The sequence below is a fragment of the Lepisma saccharinum genome, chromosome 24 (genome assembly GCF_977018435.1).
Source record: "Lepisma saccharinum chromosome 24, izLepSacc3.1, whole genome shotgun sequence".
Taxonomy (NCBI): domain Eukaryota; kingdom Metazoa; phylum Arthropoda; class Insecta; order Zygentoma; family Lepismatidae; genus Lepisma; species Lepisma saccharinum.
This window is the reverse complement of record NC_139252.1, coordinates 35,905,082-35,927,714: the sequence shown is the minus strand read 5'-3', so window position 1 is coordinate 35,927,714 and position 22,633 is coordinate 35,905,082. Positions and strand designations below refer to the sequence as shown.

The 22,633-nt window shown below is 37.6% G+C and overlaps 1 protein-coding gene across 1 annotated transcript in view; it reads right to left on the bottom strand.

Moving 5' to 3' along the window:
- The window catches only part of LOC145978090 (synaptic vesicle glycoprotein 2B-like), a 47,747-nt gene extending 26,146 nt beyond the window's left edge, over positions 1-21,601 (bottom strand). Inside the window, exons 1-2 of the mRNA XM_083110530.1 lie at positions 21,267-21,601; positions 7,049-7,102 (exon numbers count right to left, since the gene is read on the bottom strand). Of these exons, the coding sequence (XP_082966656.1) occupies positions 7,049-7,102; positions 21,267-21,393 (181 nt within the window). The 5' untranslated portion in view covers positions 21,394-21,601. The remainder of the gene's footprint in view (positions 1-7,048; positions 7,103-21,266) is intronic.
- Between the last annotated feature and the right edge of the window lie 1,032 nt (positions 21,602-22,633).

Below are 22,633 nucleotides of genomic sequence, written 5' to 3'. Positions count from 1 at the left end.
TTTCTGTTTTCGGGGGTACAAACAAATTTCACACTCCGTTCATGTATACATGCGCGGGCATAGGATACGACTAGTATGTCAGTACAACAGGAAGGATGGAGTTTTTTTTATGCCATCTTTGCAATATAGAAATTTGCAAATTATTTAATTCTTTCTATTATTTGTGTTTCCGGTCCCACTTTCTGTTCTCACTTCTCTAGATTTTCATTTTTGTTTCAATATCTTAGAATCTACGTGGTTCTTCCTTGTTCATTCTTTTTTAACTGCATTTTCTTTGCTATTCTCTGCGTTGTTTTCCTTTTCTTTCTTTATCTCTTAAAACATTCATAACATAACTTCCCATAACATATAAATATACAGGGTGACCAGTAATTAGATGTATTCCCTGAAAGGGGTTGAAGTAGAGACAATAAATTTGACCATATGATGCCCCCCCCGAAAATTAGTAGTTTCCAAGATAATCGAATTTCTATTCTTTTTTTAAAAAAAAATAACAATTTTCCACATAAAAAGATGAATTGAGAAAAAATTGCTCATTGTATGGCACAAATTTCAGCGTTTTCTGATAGCTAACAAATAAGTGGTTCGTTGGAAAAAAGTTTTTCCCAAATAATAATCACATGTAAGTAACGTGTGCGTCTAAACTTACAAGTGGTGATAAAAAAATACACTCGTAGTTTACTAGGCAACGTATTACTAACAAAAATGGTATGACACGAAGCGTACAAATTACTTAAATCAGCTATCCAACAAGGTACAAATGTTGCTAACATTCACATTTGTGTACAATAAATAATACTTGATTCATTTCCATGTGAATGGAATCAATGAACATTACAATTAAAGAACATTACACGTCTTGCTCAAAGTGGGGCACCTCCGTTACGAATGCAGGCACGCAGGTTTTTACGGACAATTGATCTCGTCACTAGTGTGATGGTGTCCTTGATGTGTTGAGCAGCTGTTAAGATCCTCTCCCTGAGCTCTCTTTCGAGTTTACCGGTGTCTTGTAAAATACGTCTTTCATGTGGCCCCAAATGCAGAAGTCGCAAGGCGACAAATCGGGGGATCGAGCCGGCCAGGGAATCAGGCCGCCTCGGCCAATCCATTTATTTATTTGGGTAATTTTCATCCAGCCACTGTCGCACGCCCAGGCAGAAGTGAGCTGGGCAGCCATCATGCTGGTAAATCATGTCACATCTTGTGGCTAGAGTAAAGGCCTGCACAAGACCTGGAGCAGACCCGTTCGCGAGACATCGCTCCTGAAATGACATGCAACCTGCGCAACACCCTCGCTTGAGCAGCTTGTATGCCCACCTGCACAGATCGTTCCTGGCAGGCATTGTAGACCCGCCGGGTACCCGCAGTCTTACGATACCTAGTAGGTCTCAGTTCGTTCTTTCCATCAACTGCAGACCCCTCCCTCTGCATGACGTAGTTGCTTCGAGTAGAAACTGCACCTGGCCCACACCGTTCTGCAGTGTTGCCAACTGCAATAGATTTTCACTACTTAAAAAAGGGGACTCGAAGCTTCGTAAGCCACATCACCAATGAAATGAGATTTACGAATGTTGCTACCCCCCCCCCCCACACACACATTGAAATAGGTTTTCCGTGGCACAGGTTCCATAAGTATATGTCGTAAACAACCAATATACGTATATATAGTGATATAGGACAGGACTGAAACATGTCACGTTCGACGCTGAGGTCGCGAGTCGAACAACACACTGTTCTACTGCGAACACCAGGGCCGTAGCCAGCCAGGGCCATTGCCGTTACCCTCGTTTGGGGGGTAGGGTCAAGTACTTGGATAAACGTGCCAACAAGAACAATCACAATAATAGTAATAAAGTAGCATGAAAGGCATTATAATCCTCATAAATCACGCAAAAAGGGGGTAGAAGTCGGTTCTCACGCGCATTTGTGTTGAAACAGAGGATTAGAAATATTTTTTTTCAACACGTCAATTTCACATTAGCTAATAATGGAAAACAAGCACACAAACTGTTTTTGAAAGAAAGAAAGTGCATGATAAATGCATTCCGAATGTACAGACATATGGCATGTAAAATTTCCATCTACAATATTTTCTTTTCACATGGAGCGACGTATTACATAATCAATTCATCCAACTCGTAACAAACCAACATTAATAGCAAATAATATCACGGGCCGCCATAGCATTCTCTGTTTTAAAACTTTTCTCACTTAGATCGTTCGGCGCTCAGGGCCGACTCCCACTACCCCTTTGCTACGGCATTGAACTTGATGAGACTGGATAATATTTTATAATATATTTCTACTTTCATAAAATTTGAAATCAAGGGGTTGCAATTACCCCTGGTTGCGCCACTGCGTACCTGGTTAAGGCACCATGCAATGAAAAGCAATTAGTTTTCAGTGAGGAGATTTTTGTTTGCTCGATCATTTATTTAAATAAATGAAGCTGTAATACTGCGTGCATTTCCTGGCAATAAGATAAAAACTGCTTACGCTGAACTGAAATCGCTAAGTATATAAATTCTCCTTGAAGGAGAGAGCTCCTCCTAGGACCTCGTAGGATTTACGAGCTACGTAAGTAGGCAACACTGGCTGAAGCTGTCCACGTGGTGATGAAACACCTGGAGCGACACGCTGCCGGAGGGCTGTTTCCTTCCAGCAGGTTTTGCAGGCGCCCGGGTCTTGTTGAATGCCCAGTTACCTTGTAAGCGCAGAGCGCCTGGAAGACGAAGAACCCGGGTAAAGACGCAAGTCGACTCGTTGCCGTGGGCAGGCTAGCAGGTATACCTGTCCTCACGGGCAAGCGGGCAGTGGGTAGGTAAAATGCAGACTATGCTGGCCTCTGGGCTAGAGGCACATCCGCCAACAACATTGCCATCTCGTTCCTCAAAATATGTTCACAAGTGATGCCATTTAAGATTTGGGGCAGGAAAAATGGCCCGATGAAATGATTGTTGATGACACCCATCCATACATTCTCAATGAGAATCTCCTCTGACTGGCTTTTTCTTTGACTTTTTTCGGGTTCTCGCCGTTTGGCGCCCAATAATGCGCATTATGGTAATTGGTTACACCGTTCCGCTCGAACATTGATTCATCCGTCCATAAAATCTTGCTGAGGTAATCTGGATATTCAAGATCAGCGTTTATTAGAAAACGACAAAAATCCATCCTCCTGGCAGGGTCACCCTCCTCCAAAGCATGCACGGGCGTGTAGTGGTATGGATATAGCCGTGCCGTATGCAAAGTGAACCACACTTTCCACTGACCCATGCCAAGTTGCTTGGCCCCAACTCTCGTCGAAGTAGTGGGGTCTCTTTGAAAACACTCCAGTATTTTTTCCTCCGCTTCAGGAGCAAACTCGCGAGGTCTACCTCCATCGCCTTGCCGTCATCGAACCGAACCGGTTTCCCGGATGCGCCGGTATGTCGTACAAAACACTCGCGCGTCTGGTAAACGGCGATTAGGGAAACGACGCTCGTATTCTCTTCATGCTGCAGCTGCGTCACCATAACAAAACCCGTAAAAGTACAAAATATCAGCGTATTCTTCATTCTCGAATGCAGCCATTGCTGAACAGCACGATAACAACATTAGCACCTATTCTATCACTTATTTATTTCATTGCGAGGCTACGCAAAGGAGATTTATGCAGATCAGCCACTTCCAACCTGAGATAAGCTCTTAGATACTGCCATCTAGTGAGCGTCATTTCACTGCCATCTACCGGGCTGCATGTTTCACATTTGTATCACTTGTTTACGCCAGAGCTAGGAATTTTAGGTGCAAAAATTTGCCAATAAATGTGCAAAAAAAGGTGCTAAAATAGGTGCTAATTTTCAGACGTAAACTTTATTGTGAGCAGTGCATACATTTATGATTCAACTTGTCAGGATAAACACATAGAGTATTCTCTGGTTTTAAATAGTTTAATATAACTAAGCAAAGAAAATTCTCTGATACATTAGAAAGCAACATAAAGGAAAACATGCTTCTTCTTACTTGCTTAGAATTAGTCATCTAGAAAACTGTTAAAATAGATTACATTCAAAATTTCTATGTTCTTCTGAGTGAGGCTACATCTGCTGTCACTAAGCAGATATTTGTAAGTTGAAAAAGAACGTTCAAAGTCAACAGACACAAGTGGTGCGTATTTTGTTTTCAACCGGTAATCCACATCCTTGTTGGTTGCGACTTCCTGAACATCAGGGTTTTTGGCTAAACTTTGTTCTAACTTCTCTTTCCCGACCCCTTGCAGCTGTCGTTGCACATCCATCAAAACAGCCCACTGTGCTTCCTTTTCAGGACACTGCTCCTCCAGTTTTGTGATTGCAGTAGTAAGGAAAGAGAAGCCATGTATAATATAGAGTTCATCTTGCAATTCCTGTTTAAGTGCAAGTTTCTTGGCGTTTTCTACAGCTGAGGAATCACTAGGCAAAGCATCTAAAAATTTCGATATTGTATGGAAATGATTGCAAATAAACACTGCAGCTTTTAACCATGTACCTCATCCAGTGAGGATGGGAGAGGGTGGTAGTGGAAGTTTCGTAATTTCTACGTACTTCTGTATTCTAGAAGGAGCCTTTTCAGTATTTTCTTAATGCTAGAAATAAATTCGTTCACATATGTATATTCATCTTTAAGAGCTTCACAAACTCGATGCAAAGCATGAACAATGCAGGTCACATGTTTTAAGTTAGGATACATATTCTTCAGATTAGAAAATGCAGCTAACATGTAAGATGCTTGGTCTGTAAGAACTAACCACACTCTATCATATTTTACACCCTCCGGCCACAATACAAAACATGCATCATTGAAACTTTGCATTACACTTGCATTATCTGTTTTTCCGAGAAAATAAGTTTTAAAAAGCATGGGTTTCACTTGATGTATTGAGAGGTGCTACTAAAATGTTCAAAACGTACCTGTTTTGCCTATCTGTGGTTTCATCTGGTATGAAATAGACTGGATGGTCAGCTACTACTTGCCAGATCTGCGAGATTTTAGCTTCATAAAGAGGTCGAAGGTAAAATTTCCTTAAGGTGCTCTCATCTGGAACTGACTTCCCAGTATATTTTTGCAAATATGATTTTATGACAGGATTGTTAAGTTTCGAAAGAGATATTCCACACGCTATAAATGTCCTTGCTGTCTCACTGAAAAATCCATTTATATTTCTTGAACTCGAAGATGCAAGCTCTTCACCAATGAATTGCTGTCGCTTGCCACCTTTACCATCTCGTAGTTCTTTATTCCTGATGTGCTTCCCACTTTGTAGATGCTGAACAACCCGAGTGCGTTGGTGTCATCAACAGCAATAGAAATATCACACACATCACACCTCAGAACAGATCCATCACTCTGAACGCCGTCACCACTAAACTGTTTAACAATGTCCTGCAGTTTTCCAACATTTACTTTATGTTTTGGTATGGTGAACAAGCAAATCCGATGATGCATTGATCAGTCGATCACAGACGGCAGTTACCTTGCTCGCTGAGACGGGAGAAGGAAACGAAAACAAAACAGCTTTCCTACAACAATTGGTAAACAATACAGCATAGGACAAAAAGAGTACAATTTCTAGCAATTATAAAGCGTCATTGTTGGCATTGTTTAAAGTCCGCGTTTACTACATTAACGTCCAAGAACTGAAGAAAGACGATTCATTGTTGTGCGGTAAACAAGAATCGCGTGCCAAGAAGCCGTGCCTCGAATGTGGGTGGGGTTAAACAGATGCAAAATGGGCGAAAAGGTGCAAAAGGTTCTGAGATTGTGAAAAAGGTGCAGCTGGGATGAGTCACTTTTTTACCCGTTTTCACACAAAAAAATTAAGGTGCAGCACCTAAAATTCCTAGCTCTGGTGATAACACAAGTATTGTCATCTAGTTGGCGTACAATGTAACATGAAACAACCAAAGTGTAAGTAACAGTGGCCCAGATAGCGCGCTTCTAATGAAATTCACATGAAAATGAATGAAGTATTATTTCTTGTACACAAATGTGAATGTTAGCAACATTTGTACCTTGTTGGATAGCTGATGACTCAAGGAAGTAATTTAAGTAATTTGTACGCTTCGTGTCATACCATTTTTGTTATTAATACGTTGCCTAGTAAACTAAGAGTGTATTTTTTTATCATCACTTGTAAGTTTAGACCCACCCGTTACTTACATGTGATTGTTATTTGTGAAAAACTTTTTTTTTTCAACGAACCACTTATTTGTTAGCTATCAGAAAACGTTGAAATATGTGCCATACAATGAGCGGTTTTTTTCCTCAATTCAACTTTTTATGTGAAAAATTGTCATTTTTTAAAAAAAATTCGATTATCTCGAAAACTACTAATTTTCGGACGGGGTATCATGTAGTCAAATTTATTGCAAATTGTCTCTACTTTAACCCCTTTCAGGGAATACACCTAATTACAAGTCACCCTGTATGTTGCAATTTTATGTGTGTGTAGCTTATGTACGACATGATGGTAAAGGTAACCGTGTACGTGTTCACACATGCCATTAAGGCATATGGAGTGACGTGAAGGTATAGAGTTCCATATAGCCTATTCTTGATCTCGGCCATAATTGGAATGATGCGATCAGCATTACATCTCGCCGCCTTTACGACCCAGAGTTGCTCCCAGGTACCCATTATACGAGGCTGGGTGAACCTCAGAGCCAAACAGAAACAGGAAAATGACTGGAAAATTTCCTGGTCTCGGGATTCGAACCCTGGTCTTCCGCGAGGTAGCCAGATGCTCTATTTTGTTTTCGTTATTTTATGTTTTTTCTGCGATTGTAGCTAATCGTGACGATGATGATGAAAGATGATTGAGTGAAATTGATTAAAGGACACTCATGTAGAATACCCAAGCCCAAGCCAGAATTCGAATCTCGGAAATTCCAATTTCTACCACTTAATGCGTTCCACTGTTCAGCTGTTTATACACCACTTGAGGATACGACTTTTGGAGACCTGAGGTCCGCCACTGTACGTATATATGTACGTGCTTGTAATGCGCTAAGTTTTAAAGAATGCTTACCTGTCAGCTCTATCGCTTTGTCGAAGTTGATTTCCTTTTCATTTTCACACGCTTCTGAAAAGAGAGAAATCAATAACCATGAGAAATATAATCACTTAGACTATTTCTATTAAATATGTTGTACTCTCGAGTAACATTTCGTTAAAAAATCAATTTAAATCCTAGTAAATTGGTAAACATGTTGAATTATGCTTTGTTTACCTATTTCTTGAGATTGAAACGCCTGTCTCCAGTGGTCCCATAATTTAATCAGCTTTGGAAGTGCAGCCTCTTATCGCATTATCTACCAAACGAATAAATTATCAGGAAAGAAGGAGTAAGTATACAAGCGTTTTCCTATTTTTCTCATACTATGTAAAATACTGAGAGTGGATATTATAGGAGGTATGCCCTTGAGGAATAAGGGGTTGGAGTGTCTTGGCTCCTCCTGAATGCCAGCGCTTATAATCACAACATTTTTGATGCCTAAAATTGAAAGATGGTAACCCTATCTTAACATCTAAAATTATAGAAGATACTCAGCCTTCCACATTCAACTTCTACGTAAAATTTAATAAATGTTCCATTCTTTGAAGATAACGAATGTGTAGCAATAATAATGTTATAATTTTCGTGGTACTATTACAAGATTATTTAGAATTTATGAGATGAACACACACACACACACACACACACACACACACACACACACACACACACACACACACACACACACACACACATATATATATATATATATATATATATATATATATATATATATATATATAAATATAAATTCATTTGGTAAACCAGCAGCTTGCTGGTATTCTGCTACAGCTAGTTAAATTAGTGTAGGTCTAACTTTTCCCTACAGGTGGCACAGTGAAAGGAAATATTGACTTCTCATGGAATTAATAAATGTAGGGGAACTCTATAATATTCTTCCAGTTAATAATATTATAAATTTTACGTAATTTAGTAAATCGAAGTATTTGAATATATTTGTAATGTAAACCTATTATTAATTTTAGCATGAACTTAAAACATACTAAATGATTCTCCACATAAATATCATTGTTTTAACGTACTTCTATGTCGGTTCGTTCGGAAATAATCACTTATATTTCTCTAATATACGATTAAATACGTATGTTATACTCTCGAGTAACATTTGGTTGATCCTATTAAACTTGGTGGACATGTTGAATTATCCTTGCCCAGAGTATAAGGAATGTGGGAAGCAGGGCTAGAATTGGAAATTTTCACGGAACGTTCCGCTTTACTTTCGTTGGATATTGTCTTCTTTGTCTCTGATACTACAGCAACGAGATTAACGACTAGTGAAATTACGTGCTGTATTAAAATTCATAATAGTTAATATTAAAGTTTACCCCGCCAGTTGACAAGTACCGTGCGTGATTCGATTTCTTAACGCCAAAGGTTGTGAGAAGATGTGAAGTGTATGGTCCGAGTGTAATGAGTGAATCATAAGTACGGTAGTGGTGTGCGTTCAGACCCAAAAAGGGCGTAAAAAGTTCAAGCAAACTCCATCTGCACGGAAAGTCATTTCAGCTGCTTTCAGGGACCAACAAGGTGTGCTTTTGGAGGATTTAAAAGAGCCAGGCTAAACACATCGCAGTCGTACTGTGAAACCAAAACAAGACGTGCCATACAAAACCGCGGATGTGGAATGCTACGCTAAGGAACTGCTCTTATCCATGACAACACTTGACCATACACTGTTCCCTCACTCGAGACAAACGGTTCTGAAACTTTCTTTCTCATGGTACCCTTTAGTCGTAACTGGACGTCTAATGTACCCCCACCATAGGTTTTCTCAGAATAGTGGGTTTTGGGTAACTGATTGGTGAGGCGTTTTTGATATGTTGAAGGTATGTATCTTCAATAGGGAAAAATTGCATTCGAACTGTATGTGGAAAGATGATAAACAAACATTATAATCCTACACTTTATTATTTTTTTTGGTGTTCCTACGTTTACAATATTTATGATTAGTTACAAAAATAAAAATGCAGAACACCTGTATGCTAAGAGTACATTAAAAACTTTAATTTTCATATATTTTTTCTAGTTATTGAAAAAAAAGTAAAGAACCAAAATAAGTTTGTAAACAAACTGTCAAAAGCACAATTTTGGAGTTTTATTGTGAATCCTCAGAGTTTGTAGTGAGAAGGATGTGTCTCCACAGTTTCTTGATGTCTGGTTGTGCACTTGAAACTTTCAAGCGGATATTCGGCTCCAAATTTAGCCTATTTGGGTACTTGTTGCTTTAGATGGATGAATGAAAATGCACTCTCCCATTCAAGTGGTTCATGAGCCCCTGGGGGTACGCGTAACACAGTTTGAGAAAAAACTGCTCTAGACGATTCAGAGGCTCAGATGAGAACTTTCTGATCATTTCTCTGATAGTCCGGACTTTGTACAGTGGGATCCATGAGTCTTACCGTGCAAATTGTCCATGACTATTTTCATTAATTTTTCCTTTGCATCCAATGTGTTTTTAAGCGATGGATTCTTATGTATGCTGGTGCAGAAGTTGTCAACAGCTTGTTTTGAGTTTTGTTTCAATGATTGAAGTTCTTATTGGGCCAAATAAAGTGCACGAACATGGTGATGGACAATTTGCACGGTAATACTCTTAGATCCCACTGTACCTAGTAACTATCACGTCTTCCTGCACCTCAAAAAGTGGCATGCCTCTCAACGATTTGAAGAAACTGAGCTGTTGAATATGTGTTGCATTGGCTGAATTCCCAGGTGGCAAACTTCTATGCAGAGGGTATAAAAAAATCTTGTTCCACGGTACAAAAAGTGCTTGGACTACTATGTTATAATAATAATAGTGACTATGTTGAAAAATGAACTGGATATATACGTGTTTGTAACCACCAATACAGACTTGCTACACTTCTTTTCTTATCAATCGGCCTTTCGTTTGAAATGCGCCTCGTATATTCAACATATACACAGCCCCAATCCGAACACTGATTGACTGACTCACTGACATAAATGTTTGGAGGTGTAACAATACTTTCTTGTTTGTCATGTTTTTTGTATGACATGGAAACGAACGAATTTTCAAATAAGTGTACGTACTCAGTTGCTTCTCTTCTTTCAATAGTGGATGCCGACATTTTCAAAGACATGAAGATCATTGAGGAACCCCAACTCAACACTTCCTCTGGACAATTTTCGCGATTTATCAAACAACCCTCTTAATTAAATATAGAATAAGGTTGTTTTTAAAAGTTACACACACAGAACTCGAAATGTGCAAATTGATACAAATATCTTGACTTCAATAACATATTAAAGTGCAAAAATAGCTAATGTTGCGATTTTGGTTCACCAAAATACACAGAGCGATGCGTCAAAAGATAGTTTTGTAAGCTGCAGTTCCGTGCGATGCACTGGAAATTTATCAATTGAGAAGATATAACCACAGATTAACATATAACCACAGATTAAATATAACAATCATTTCAAAGAAACAAAAATTACACGTTTAATTGTGTCAATTTGTTTCGAGTTACGTGGGTAAAATACGCTACACTTTCCACAAAAGTATAATAAATATGACTTCCTTATCCAACTCTGTTTCCACAGGGGTTAAAATTTATACAAAAATGGCTCAAAATTTTTATACTCTTTACGTGTTACGTTGAGAAAATCTGAGTACATTTTAACATTCTCGAAATATTGTCGATAGAATTTTAAAGAAAATTCTTATTTTTCTTACAGCGTAATGAAGTCCAATAGCAAGCAAACTAGGAAAGTATGAAGACTATTGATTCATCCTTTCCAAGAATAACCAGAATGCTCACTATGTTTGTGCAGCTAGGAGACCAGTCACATTTCTACAAGGTATGTACGAAAGTAATTTCTTACTAGCATAAGCGTAACTTGGCGGGGACAAGAGGAGGCACTTGCTCCTCCAAAACTTTCAGGTTACTAAATTTAAAAGTGTAGGATAATTTTGCTAAGATCTTCGGACCTGAGGAGTTAAGTATTGAAGAGTATTTCTTATGATTGTACAAATGTAAGTTATTTAGCAAAATAGTCCTGAATGCTATTGTTGATTCTGCTCCCCGAAGTTAAGTTGCAAGTTTGATTGTACCCACCCAGAAAGTTAGTCTCAAGTTTGATTGTACCAACCCCGAAAGTTGTCTCAAGTTTAATTATACTCACTCCGAAAATTAAGTCTCAAGTTTGATTGTACCCACCCCTAAAGTTAAGTCTCAAGTTTGATTGTACCCACCCCGAAAGTTATGTCTCAGGTTTGATTGTACCCACCCCGAAAGATAAGTCTCAAGTTTGATTGTACTCTCCCCGAAAGTTAAGTCTGTAGTTTGATTGTACCCACCCAGAAAGTTTGTCTCGAGTTTGATTGTACCCACCCCGAAAGTTGTCTTAAGTTTGATTATACTCACCCCGAAAATTAAGTCTCAAGTTTGATTGTACCTACCCCGAAAGTTAAGTCTCAAGTTTGATTGTACCCACCCAGAAAGTTAGTCTCAAGTTTGATTTTACCAACCCCGAAAGTTGTCTCAAGTTTAATTATACTCACTCCGAAAATTAAGTTTCAAGTTTGATTGTACCCACCCCTAAAGTTAAGTCTCAAGTTTGATTGTACTCACCCCGAAAGTTATGTCTCGGGTTTGATTACACCCACTCGGAAAATTAAGTCCCAAGTTTGATTGTACCCACCCCTAAAGTTAAGTCTCAAGTTTGATTGTACCCACCCAGAAAGTTAGTCTCAAGTTTGATTGTACCCACCCCAAAAGTTATGTCTCAGGTTTGATTGTACTCACCCCGAAAGTTAAGTGTTAAGTTTGTGTTAATTTCTTCCCCCTGAAATTAAGTCACAAGATCGATTTTGCCCCCTCCCCAAAGGTTAGGCGCCGGACCCCGTGGCCGAGTGGTTAGCACATCGCGCTGCGACGCTAGGGATCCCAGGTTGGACTCCCGCTCAGGCATGGTTGTTTGTCAATGTTCATTCATCAATTTCATCATTTCATCCATCCCATCTTCGAAAATTAGCCAAGAGGCACAAAATGCGAAGTAAAATAAAACAAATCAATCAATCAATCAATCAAACCAAAAGTTAGGCACCAAGTTACGTCCATGCTTCCTAGCCAATACTCAAATTGAAGAAGAGAAAGAGCGGGAAATTCTGAACTGTAATTTTTCGTATTTCGCGCATAATGAAAGTTGATCCAAGTTCTGTATATTTCATTAGAATGCCAATATTCGTACAATTTTTGCGATATCTTTATTAAAACCTGCAATTTTGATCTCCATTTGTATTCCAGGATATCATAGTTTAACAAATCAGTGGTAAAGCATCGTTTCGTCTGTTTGAAATCACATAGCGAGCTACTATTGGGCCATTCCATTGTGACGGATACAAATTTACGTTTATTTTTAAATTATTTTCTTAGCATCCTCAAACATATGCCGTAACTCTATCAATTCATGTAATATCATTTTCTTTGATGAAAGTTACTTAATTTCAGAATATTCCTCAATTTTCAGCTACAGATTTGACTTTAGGACCTTCCTCAGTTTTTCAGAAAACTCTTTGAAATATAAGGATTTACTGAAACAATTTCATTTCATTTTCACAAAGGAAACTTTACTCGACATTTATATGTTTGTTTAGTTTCCAAAAATATTACTACATACTTTTTTTTATAAACATTTTTTGCCTGTGACTGGTTTGACATCATGCACATGTAGGATTCTCGAACAATGTAAAGGCTATGGAAATTATCATAAATAGATTCTTCAAACTAAGGTATGTATCAGAGATTAATTAGAATACTTCAGAGCTTAAGATATAGAAACAATAAATGATACAATTAGAACGAAATTGTAATTAATTTAGTTTTCTTATGGTATGCTTCACAATAAAACTAAAGTAAGTAGAAACATCACACAAAAATCCAAGTTATATAATATAAAATGTTTAGAACAGTATGTTATTTAAAAGCCACAAAACAAATGTTTGTATTAATAATTCCAAATTCAACATAATTTTCCCTTTAATTTCACACATTATAAATGATACTTTAAATAAAAATAAATTAACCTTGTTTGTCGACTTTCACATGGAATGGTTCTAATCTAGGTTCGAATCTTTCCTACCACAAGCAAGAATACTTTTACTAAATATATTTCTTTGCAAACGTGCAACTATATTGATTTAATAGTGCTCTAGTACTTTCAAAGGGGCGCCGAATGGTTCATTTTAAAATTAATAGTTAGGCGCTTAGTCCATTAGGGCAACCGCCCCCCCTCATTCCCTTAGTTATATCACAAACGGGGGTAAGTGCCATTTTGTTATCGATTCTGAGAATGAAAAAAAAACTCGGATAGGACAACATAAATGCCTTTGAACAGGAGATGCCTAATCTTTACAATGCTCAACAAACATTGCGTTAGCACCGTTTACTGTTGTAACCGCATTTATGTAGAGTTGTTCGGCGATGATATCACTTGCATTACCATCCTACGTCAACTCATTGTGCTGGTGAGTTACGACACGTTTTAGTGATAAAAAGGCAACGGTACCTGGTGTTTGCCAATACCGGCTTTGAGGGAATAACTGGGTTTTAACAGAAACAGAAGTAATAAATTGAGAAAAACTAAGCCAATTGTTGTAAGAACCACAAAAGCAGGAAACTATTATTTTTTCTAAATTTGGAACAACACATGCGGTTAGCTTGTGAACGTATTTGAGCATATTGACACATATGTTTTCTTAATTTTTTTCACATATCAGACCGTTAATACTGAAATGCATAGTTATCCTCATATTTTGCTGTAACTTCTGTTGTTCTCAATCAAGGAAAATCCTTGAAACTTAGGGAACATTTTAGTCAATAAGTGTATCTTCTTGTATTTCTCACAATAAGAATCGAATTTTTTGAATTTTAAAATCTCTCTCGTGCAACCATTTATTTTATTTATTTGGGGCATTTAATGTAAAACTGTCCCTGAATCTCAATTCTTGAAATTCAATTACGTGCCGTAACATTTTGTATCTTGTGAATCAATAATGTAAACTCGTCATTTGAAAAAAAAACAACTCAAGTATATATACACAATTAAGTTAGAAGGTATTTTATATACTGTTTGTTTATTTTAACTTTTTTTTATTTACTTTTGTTTTCTAACCTCTCACACCAAAAGACAATTAATTTCTCCTTTAATGATTGATTGATTGACTTGCTTTATTTTACTTCGCTTCTTGTGCCACTTTTGGCTAATTTGCGAAGATGGAGATGAGTGATGATATTATGAAATTGATGAATGGACACTCACAATCATCCATGCCCAAGTCGGGATTCGAACCCGGGATCCCTGGCGTCTTAGCGCGATGTGCTAACCACTCCTCCACGGGGGCCGGCAATTTCTCCTTTAAATGTTTCATTTTCCCTTAAACTTCACAAGAATATTAAAAGGTCAATTATCATCTCATGTCTCAAAACAATTTATTTTTCATAATTTGAAAATTCACAGGAATTAAAATACATTTCTTATCAAGTAAAGAGGCAGTGTTTTGTCTGTCCCACCTATCATACAAAATTGTTCACTTGTAGCTATAAATCTGGGAAAGTATTTTAAGGGTAGTTATGTATAATCAACATAGTTTAGTTTCAAAATTCATTGTACACAAACTTAAGCAAAATGTTGTTTAACTATCAGTAGAATAGTTACTTTAATGTTAGAAATGTAGTCTGTGCGTCCCACTCGTGACAATATAATGCCGAATTTATTTATTTATTTATTTTTTGGATTAGGTATTCTGACATGCTTCCTGCATCTTAGTGGTTTTCCTTCGGTTTTTCTACTTGGAGATTACTAATGAAGTGAAATGTACTTCTTTTTACGATTATCAGAAATATAAGTTTATTCTTTCATTTCTAGTAGAAAAATGACATATGTTAATTCCCTGAAGAAAGGGGTTGTTCCTCGCGATGCACATGACCCACAACCTACAGCAAACAAAAATTTCTCAACATAAAATATTGTTCGACGAGACCACCTCTACGTAATTCTCCTTTATATATAGATAGTGTAGGTTTACTTTACATTAGATGTTAATCAATAATAAGATTATTTATTTTTCCCCCTTTTCTTTTGTTCATTATTGATCACTTCAAAGCGCAATTACAATTAATTACAACTGGCACTTGGTATCAATCTTTAATCTTTCTTAGAATAGTCATGTGTGCTCACTGTAATCAGAAGTCAATTGTCCTCGTGTAATTTCAAGACCTGACCACATTTAATAACGCCATTCTGAATGTCCTTTAGCATGAAGTTATAAAAAAATCTATTATAATTTCATAAAACTCAACACTAATGTTCACGAATATTATCGATTGTTTTGTTGAAATATGTTCAATAAAGAATGACGGTTAATGATCTTTCAAACCAAACTTACCCAAACTTATATTTCTGTCTGACGTCTACCCACAGTTACCATGAATAGCGCGGCTCGAACATTGTCATTCTCAGAAGGCGATATCGCGCAGCCGGGAAGAATAAAAAGAAATCGGAATTACACACACGGCGTGGAAGGCTTTATCTTGGCTCTGTCAGTTTATGACGAGTCGGTAGTTTGATTTTTTACTGTAACAGCTTAATGGCTTGTAGATTCAGGCTATGGCGGGCCGGCTTTTTAATAGTTTCATTCATCATTATACGCTGAAGACGGTTTTAGCCAATAACGAACGGAGAGAATTGAGAACTGAGAACAAGGAAAGTATCAATGCTCATACCAAGGCCAGTGGCGGCGAATGTGTTCCAAAACTGAGGGGGGAAGGTGCAGGGGCAAGGACGGTTCACTTTTCATTGGTATATATGCCGGGTTTGTTAGAACCTGTCCCGTTTCCCGCGTTAGCGATCGCTCGACAGTTTCGGTGCCAATGAGAAACGAGGAAAAATCGTCTGCTGAGCAGCGAGGAGCGAATGGAAGCCAGAAGAGAGGCGCTTACGTAGACACTGTTGAGACGTTGCGTATTTTAATTGGCTGCCTGGCTTTGACTTTCCCCAGCACGGAGAAAAGCCAGCGATCAGCTAGCGCGGGAACCGGGACAGGTTGTAACAAACGCGGTATAAGGTTAGCATACTGCGGGGGTAAAAGTGGCAGAAAATGGGGGGCAACTACCACCCCCACAATCTCCGCCACTGATGAAGCCAGTGATGGATACAACTCTTTTGGAATATTATTTGACTAAACACTACAGCCCCACCTTCTCTGCCCACCCAAAAGTAACTCCAAGTCACGATTTATGATCACAGAAAGAGAAAACTGGAAGATAAGTTGAAAACTGTTACTGAAGATTAAAATTCAAATTCATATTGATGTTCATAGGCGTAACTTGGCGGGGGCAAGGGGAGGCACTTACCCACCCCAAAAATTCAGGTATATTAAAAGTAGAGGAGAAAAGTAATAAAGATTAATATTTGTGATTTCGCAAGCGTCATAGTTATTTAGCAAATAATCCTGGATGTTTGTTTCATGAGATGCAAAACTTTTCGAGTCTCTTCCCTCCCCCACCCCCCTTACGCCAAAGTTAAGCCCATTCTGATGTGTAGTTTCATAGTTAATTTACGACTTAACTTCAGACTATTGTTCAAATTATTGTTATGCACATTACATAATTAAAACATCATAAAAATAAAAAATGAACAAGAGATGATTACATACAGTTTACATCACGGTGTTTGAATACAGCGTCTGCTCTGCAGACAGGGTATTCTTTCATTCCATCTAAAAATGTTCTGTTTTAGATTATAGGAATTTTAGACCATAACTTGGGCTATAATTTTGTATTGTACGAATTTTAAACTTTTGAGTTGATTTTTTTTGTTGCTGAAACAAGTTTTGTCAGATTTAATGCCTAATGTTATATATTAGTGTCAAGTGACGAATACTGGAGGCTACCCCAAACAATCCCCCCTCCCCAAACAAACTTAAAACGTCTGATGGAAAATCGTCTACCTCGGTGGTGGAGTCGCTAGCACGGAGTTACGGGTTCGAATCCCGGTCTGGACATAGGTGTTTTCTTCTGAGTGTCATTTCATCCGTTTTTGATTTGATTTGATTTATTTTACTTCGCTTTTTGTGCCACTTTTGGCTAATTTGCGAAGATGGGAATGAGTGATGATATGATGAAATTGTTGGACACTCAGAAACATCCATGCCCAGACCAGGATTCGAACCCGGGACCCCTAGCGTCGTAGCGCGATGTGCTAACGACTCCGCCACAGGGGCCGGCTCGTCTCATCAGTGTCATCACATCCTCACTCATCCTCATCGTCGCGATTAGCCAAGAGTGGCAGAAAAGCAACGTTTTTGTTAGCTAAAAAGGAGCAAAAGATATGATTGAACTGATATTGAAAGGGTTCTTTTTCACAATTTTATACTCCTTTTCTGTTACAATTTCAAATTTCTATTGCATCACAATATTTTCACTTTTAATATAGTTGATTAGTAAATTAATTATTGTGGGAGTTGGATATTTCGGGCTTTTTGTAAAGATGTGTGACCAATTGCATCTTATTTCATTTGATGCTTTTCTAAAACAATATGATGATATGATTTGATGTTCCATTCTCTGCCCTATAGTAGTAAACATATTTAACCAAATCTTCCAAATGTATTTACTTGTTTAAAATTCGTGACACTCTGATTACAACACTGCACTTATAGTTACGTACTTACTTACTGCGTTTTTAATTCTTAACCCTTTACAAGGTTATTGTTTCAACCACATACGTGTGAATCATTGTTGTTTGTTACTTAGTTTCGCAACTTTATAAACGCTTATCTAGCCTGTGAGATTGCTAATTGTTAGTTCAGACATTTACATCAGTACCATAATAATTTATTGCCTTACGTTGCTGCTTGCCTAGCTAGGTAAGAGTAGCTTATCTAATTTACAAGCAAAAGTTGATTTATGTTAGTAATCACTCTGTGTCAGGAGCTTCTTCGGAAATATATGCTTATTTCTTTGAAATACGAGATTGCACTGTTGGTCATTTTAATGTATGATAAATAACTAAAAGTTATTGTTCTGTTTAGGCCTATTTATTCAAATGAATTTGCATATGTTTTGTTTTTGTATTTGGTTCTAATTTTTTTAGTTCTATATGTTGGTCGTGACGATGAGGATGAAAATGATTAGATTAAATGGATGCAAGAACATTCCATTGATAGAACTGGACAGACACGAGTGCCCAATCTCCCTGAACTAGTAACATTCGCATAAACCAAGCCCCTACGTGGTCCTAATTTTTGCCGTTTTGAACCATGAATTAGCAATCACCCTCCACACATGTCCGTTTTTGCTCCCAAAGGTCGAGTAAACACTCCGTCACCTAACAGTTTCTACTCAAAGCTTTGGAACAAACCTATTCTTACTGCTGGGACTGAAACTCAGAACCATCGAGCCAAGCACTCAATGTACGCGACCAAGAACAAAGTAATTATAACCCAATTTCAACCTAACGATAAAAAATTCACACGTTAAGTTTTCAAATCCATTTTCAGGAAAAGTGTCTGCTTGACTTTAAAAGCCAGTTAATTATTTAACTTTTTAAATACTGAGAACAAAGTTCTGTCAATAGCTTTCGTGCCGAAAAGCAAAAATGATTAATGGATAACATTGCAATGATGCTAAAATGATTACCAACTTTCATCATCACAGAAAAAATAGATTTGTTTGAATATACGAAACACGTTTGGTTAAGCATTTTGGCAACAGTAAACAAAAAAATTGGCACCTTTTACTAAATTTGGTAATTTTGATTAAATAACTCTAAGCAAATGTGCACGATTACTAAAAGAATTTGGTTCTGGTGAACATTTTATTGTTTATCGCCTATTTGAACAAATATTTGTTTACTTGAAAATATTTTTTGCTTATTCCAAACGAACTTTTTTATTTCCTCTGCGTAGGCTAATCGGGACTGGAAATACAGTTTGAAGTGGGATCCCAACCACTATGGAACGTGCCTGCACCGGGAAAATATCCCGGGACTCCTTCATAACAAGGACAAACTTTCATGTTTAATACTGTATGCTATCTTATTAATAACATTCGGGTTGAAAAATCAAATGCTTAAATTTTTCGTAAATGAACACATTCAATATAACAAGCAATGACTGCGAATTTAACATACTCTCTGTTAAACAATAATAATGATGACGGAGGGGTTCCGGGTTCGATACCCGGTGGAGGCACATATTGGTTCGGATCCCACTTTAAACTGTAGGTCCAGTTCCGATTAGCCTTATTGTGCATAAAGTGGACTTAAAACACCAATTCAATCCTAAATAATAATGACGAAATATTTTTTTCGTTGATTCTGAACCTGGGACAATATACCGTCATTTTCGTGATACGGAAAAAGTAAGTTTCATCTTTCTGATGATTATCGTCAGTTGCGCCAACTTACAAGGGCCTGTGGGGCTCGAGCCCACACAATAATTTCCCTTGTATTGTTATTTCATCTTAGAAATAAACTTACTGCGTTTAACAAAACAGTTTCATAATTATACACTTAAAGAATTCTCGCACATTAATTACTGTGCATAATAATTTGTTAGGTCTCCAATATTTTATATTTGTCCGGGTTCTGTATTTTTTACAATGTCCGTGGTCATGTCGTTATTGTGAAAGTAAGGAAGGACAAGGGCTTATGACGTGTGTTACGTGTCTCTGAGTCAGGCCCTAGGAAAGGGTAACTAACTCATGGAACCCCGCGCGAGAAAAAAAAATTGTTTGCATAAGGTTTATTTCGAGTTGTTTAGAACGTCTAGGTATCCAATTAAGAACTAATGTGATTTTGCCCGACATTATGGATTGTTTTGACACATTTAAAAGTAACCAAATTTAATGAAATCATATTTTAAACGAACCTACATAGAAATCATGTTCAAATATTTCAATTAAAAATTGTTAACATGCTTTATTCGTTCAGTTACGGAATGAAATCATGATGTGAAATTATTAGTTTATATAAAAGAATGTAAATTCAATACATCGTCAAAATTCAACGAAAAGTATACAAAAGAGAACTACGAGAGAGCATGTTAGTGGATGTGATTAAAATGGCCACTTTGATAGGCTCAATAATATTCTGGTATTGAACACAGTTTTGTAATTAAACGCAGCAGTGGCACATTGGTAATGAAAGGAAACACTGATTTAGAAACGTTTACTAGTCTCCTACAATGCTTGGGTTAACCTTCAGCATGTTCTGCTTATTGCTTTTAGATAATAATACGGAAATATAAATTAACTGAAATGATGTTTATATTGTGATCATGGGCGCCCGCAAGAGGGGGTCAAAGGGGACACTTGCTCCCCTGTGATATCTGGGAAAAATTCATATAATTAGAATGGTGAAATTCTATAGATATCTTTACAAATAATATAGTTTTCTGTGATTTACAGGCTGTAAACTACAGCAATTAACTACAATGTCCAAGAAAATAACAATAATTTCACCACAGACATGAGAATCGTGTTGACTGCCAAACTAGGGATGTGCGGAACAGCAATTTTTTTGTCGGGACTGGAATCGGTAGGGACAGATTTTTTTTCTCGAAATATTCATCTTGAAAGTGTTCAATATCTGTGCATCGTGAAGTAGTACAAAATGACAAAGAACTATTCATCAGAAAAGTGATAGATTTTTATAGAAAGAAAGCAAGGGGAATCCAGTTTCTATTTAAATAGATTTTTATAGAAAGAAAGCAAGGGGAATCCAGTTTCTATTTAAATAGATTTTTATAGAAAGAAAGCAAGGGGAATCCAGTTTCTATTTAAATAGTAAACTCAAGATTCAACTTGTCAACAACGCCAAAGTATTTTCAATTCATTTTAAATTGTATGGTTTGTTAAATAATAATAACGATGATGATTATGATAAGTATAATAATTATAACAAGAAAAAAGGTGACATGTTTTTCTATATCTGAATGCCCCCCCCCTTTTAAGAAAAAATACTGCGGGCGTACTTGATTGTGATTAAATAGTACATCTGTACTTCAGACAAAGGAACAAAATTGTCCGATTTTTGCGGACCTCTGAAAAATTTTCGTTTAAGCTCCGCGCAGGGTCGGTCCTGTAGCTCACCCAATATGTTTCAAAGGTTAGCGTCACTGATTATCTCCACAAGCCATGGTACTAACCTGGATCCCTTGTTTTCGTAACACTGGTCTTCCTCGTCTGGTTGGTTGTGTGATCTTTGATTTCTGCATTCGCTTGTAGGTCAGTTCGTTTCTTGAAGCAGTTCAATACTACACTAAGAGTCTTCATGCTGTGATACCGAAATTTAAAAAATCCTACTACCGCTCACACGTACTATCAGCTAATCATAAGAGTTATTGGTACGTCGGATATGTCGAGACGAACAGATGAAAACAAGATGTTTATTTTGTCCCCCAACTTCGACAAAGCAAGCGGCTTCGAAACATGAACGCACTTGAGAGAGGCGAGTTCGGAAAGACTGGACTCAAGCTACCGGCGCGAGAGGGGGTAGGGGAGGGGGTGTAACCGTCGATAAACGCAGTCTAGTATGAGCGGTAGTTGTGCGAAATTGCATAAATACCATTGTCCTGGCGGTCTTGCGACTTCAGCTGACGAACCGATTTGCTTCCTCCACTCCCTTCCACACACCTGTGCGTAATATTGAAACAGTCAAAATGTTTCATAAACATGCTTTGTATCCGTCAACATCGTGTGTGATTCATAATTTGTAAGGTAGCTCGACTTCCTACGTGCCTGAAGGAAGATTGGCTTATCGTTCTCGAGGCCTTCATTAAAAATCTATTAATTGTTCTTTGATTTATTTACAAAAGTGCGCACATGCACGCGAATGCGTCGACAAGGGGTGGGAAGTCGAGGCAATTTACCGCACCTCCCTCCTCACACGGGACCAAAATCCAAAAGTTTTATGAAAATCGGGACACCGCCTACAGTTTAAAGTGTAATTTGAACTATTGAAAAATGTGCATTCACCGGAGATCGAATCTAGGACCTATCACAACGACATCGGGAAGGTCCGATGTCGTGTTTAAGTTATAAGTAGATCTCGCATTTTAGGCTTTGAACCTATTTTTTCCTTTGCAGATAAATAAGAAATAACAAGTTATATCGGCGTTTCATAAAAAAACGAAATAACTGACTAAGTTTTATAGTGCCTAAAATAACCTATTTTGCTTGTTATTTTACGTTTATGTGCCTAAATTAAACCTTTTTTTAGGTTTTACAGGGTTTCTATATCTCGCAGAGGTTTACTAGGTTTGGTGGCGAAATAATTCAATGACTGGCGTGTTTGGAACATGTCTTCTGTCGATTTCCCTCCCTCCATGTATATGGTGTTTATCAAAACTTTAAACAAAACAAAATTGTCTGACGTCACTGTTACCTTCAGACAGTGGCGGCGAAAGGGGACAGTTCCCCCTTACTTTTAACCCCTGCACTATAAACTCTTAATGCTATGCCTTGCCTACTATATAAGATAAAGTAAACTGTCCTTGCCTGCCCCCTCCTCCCG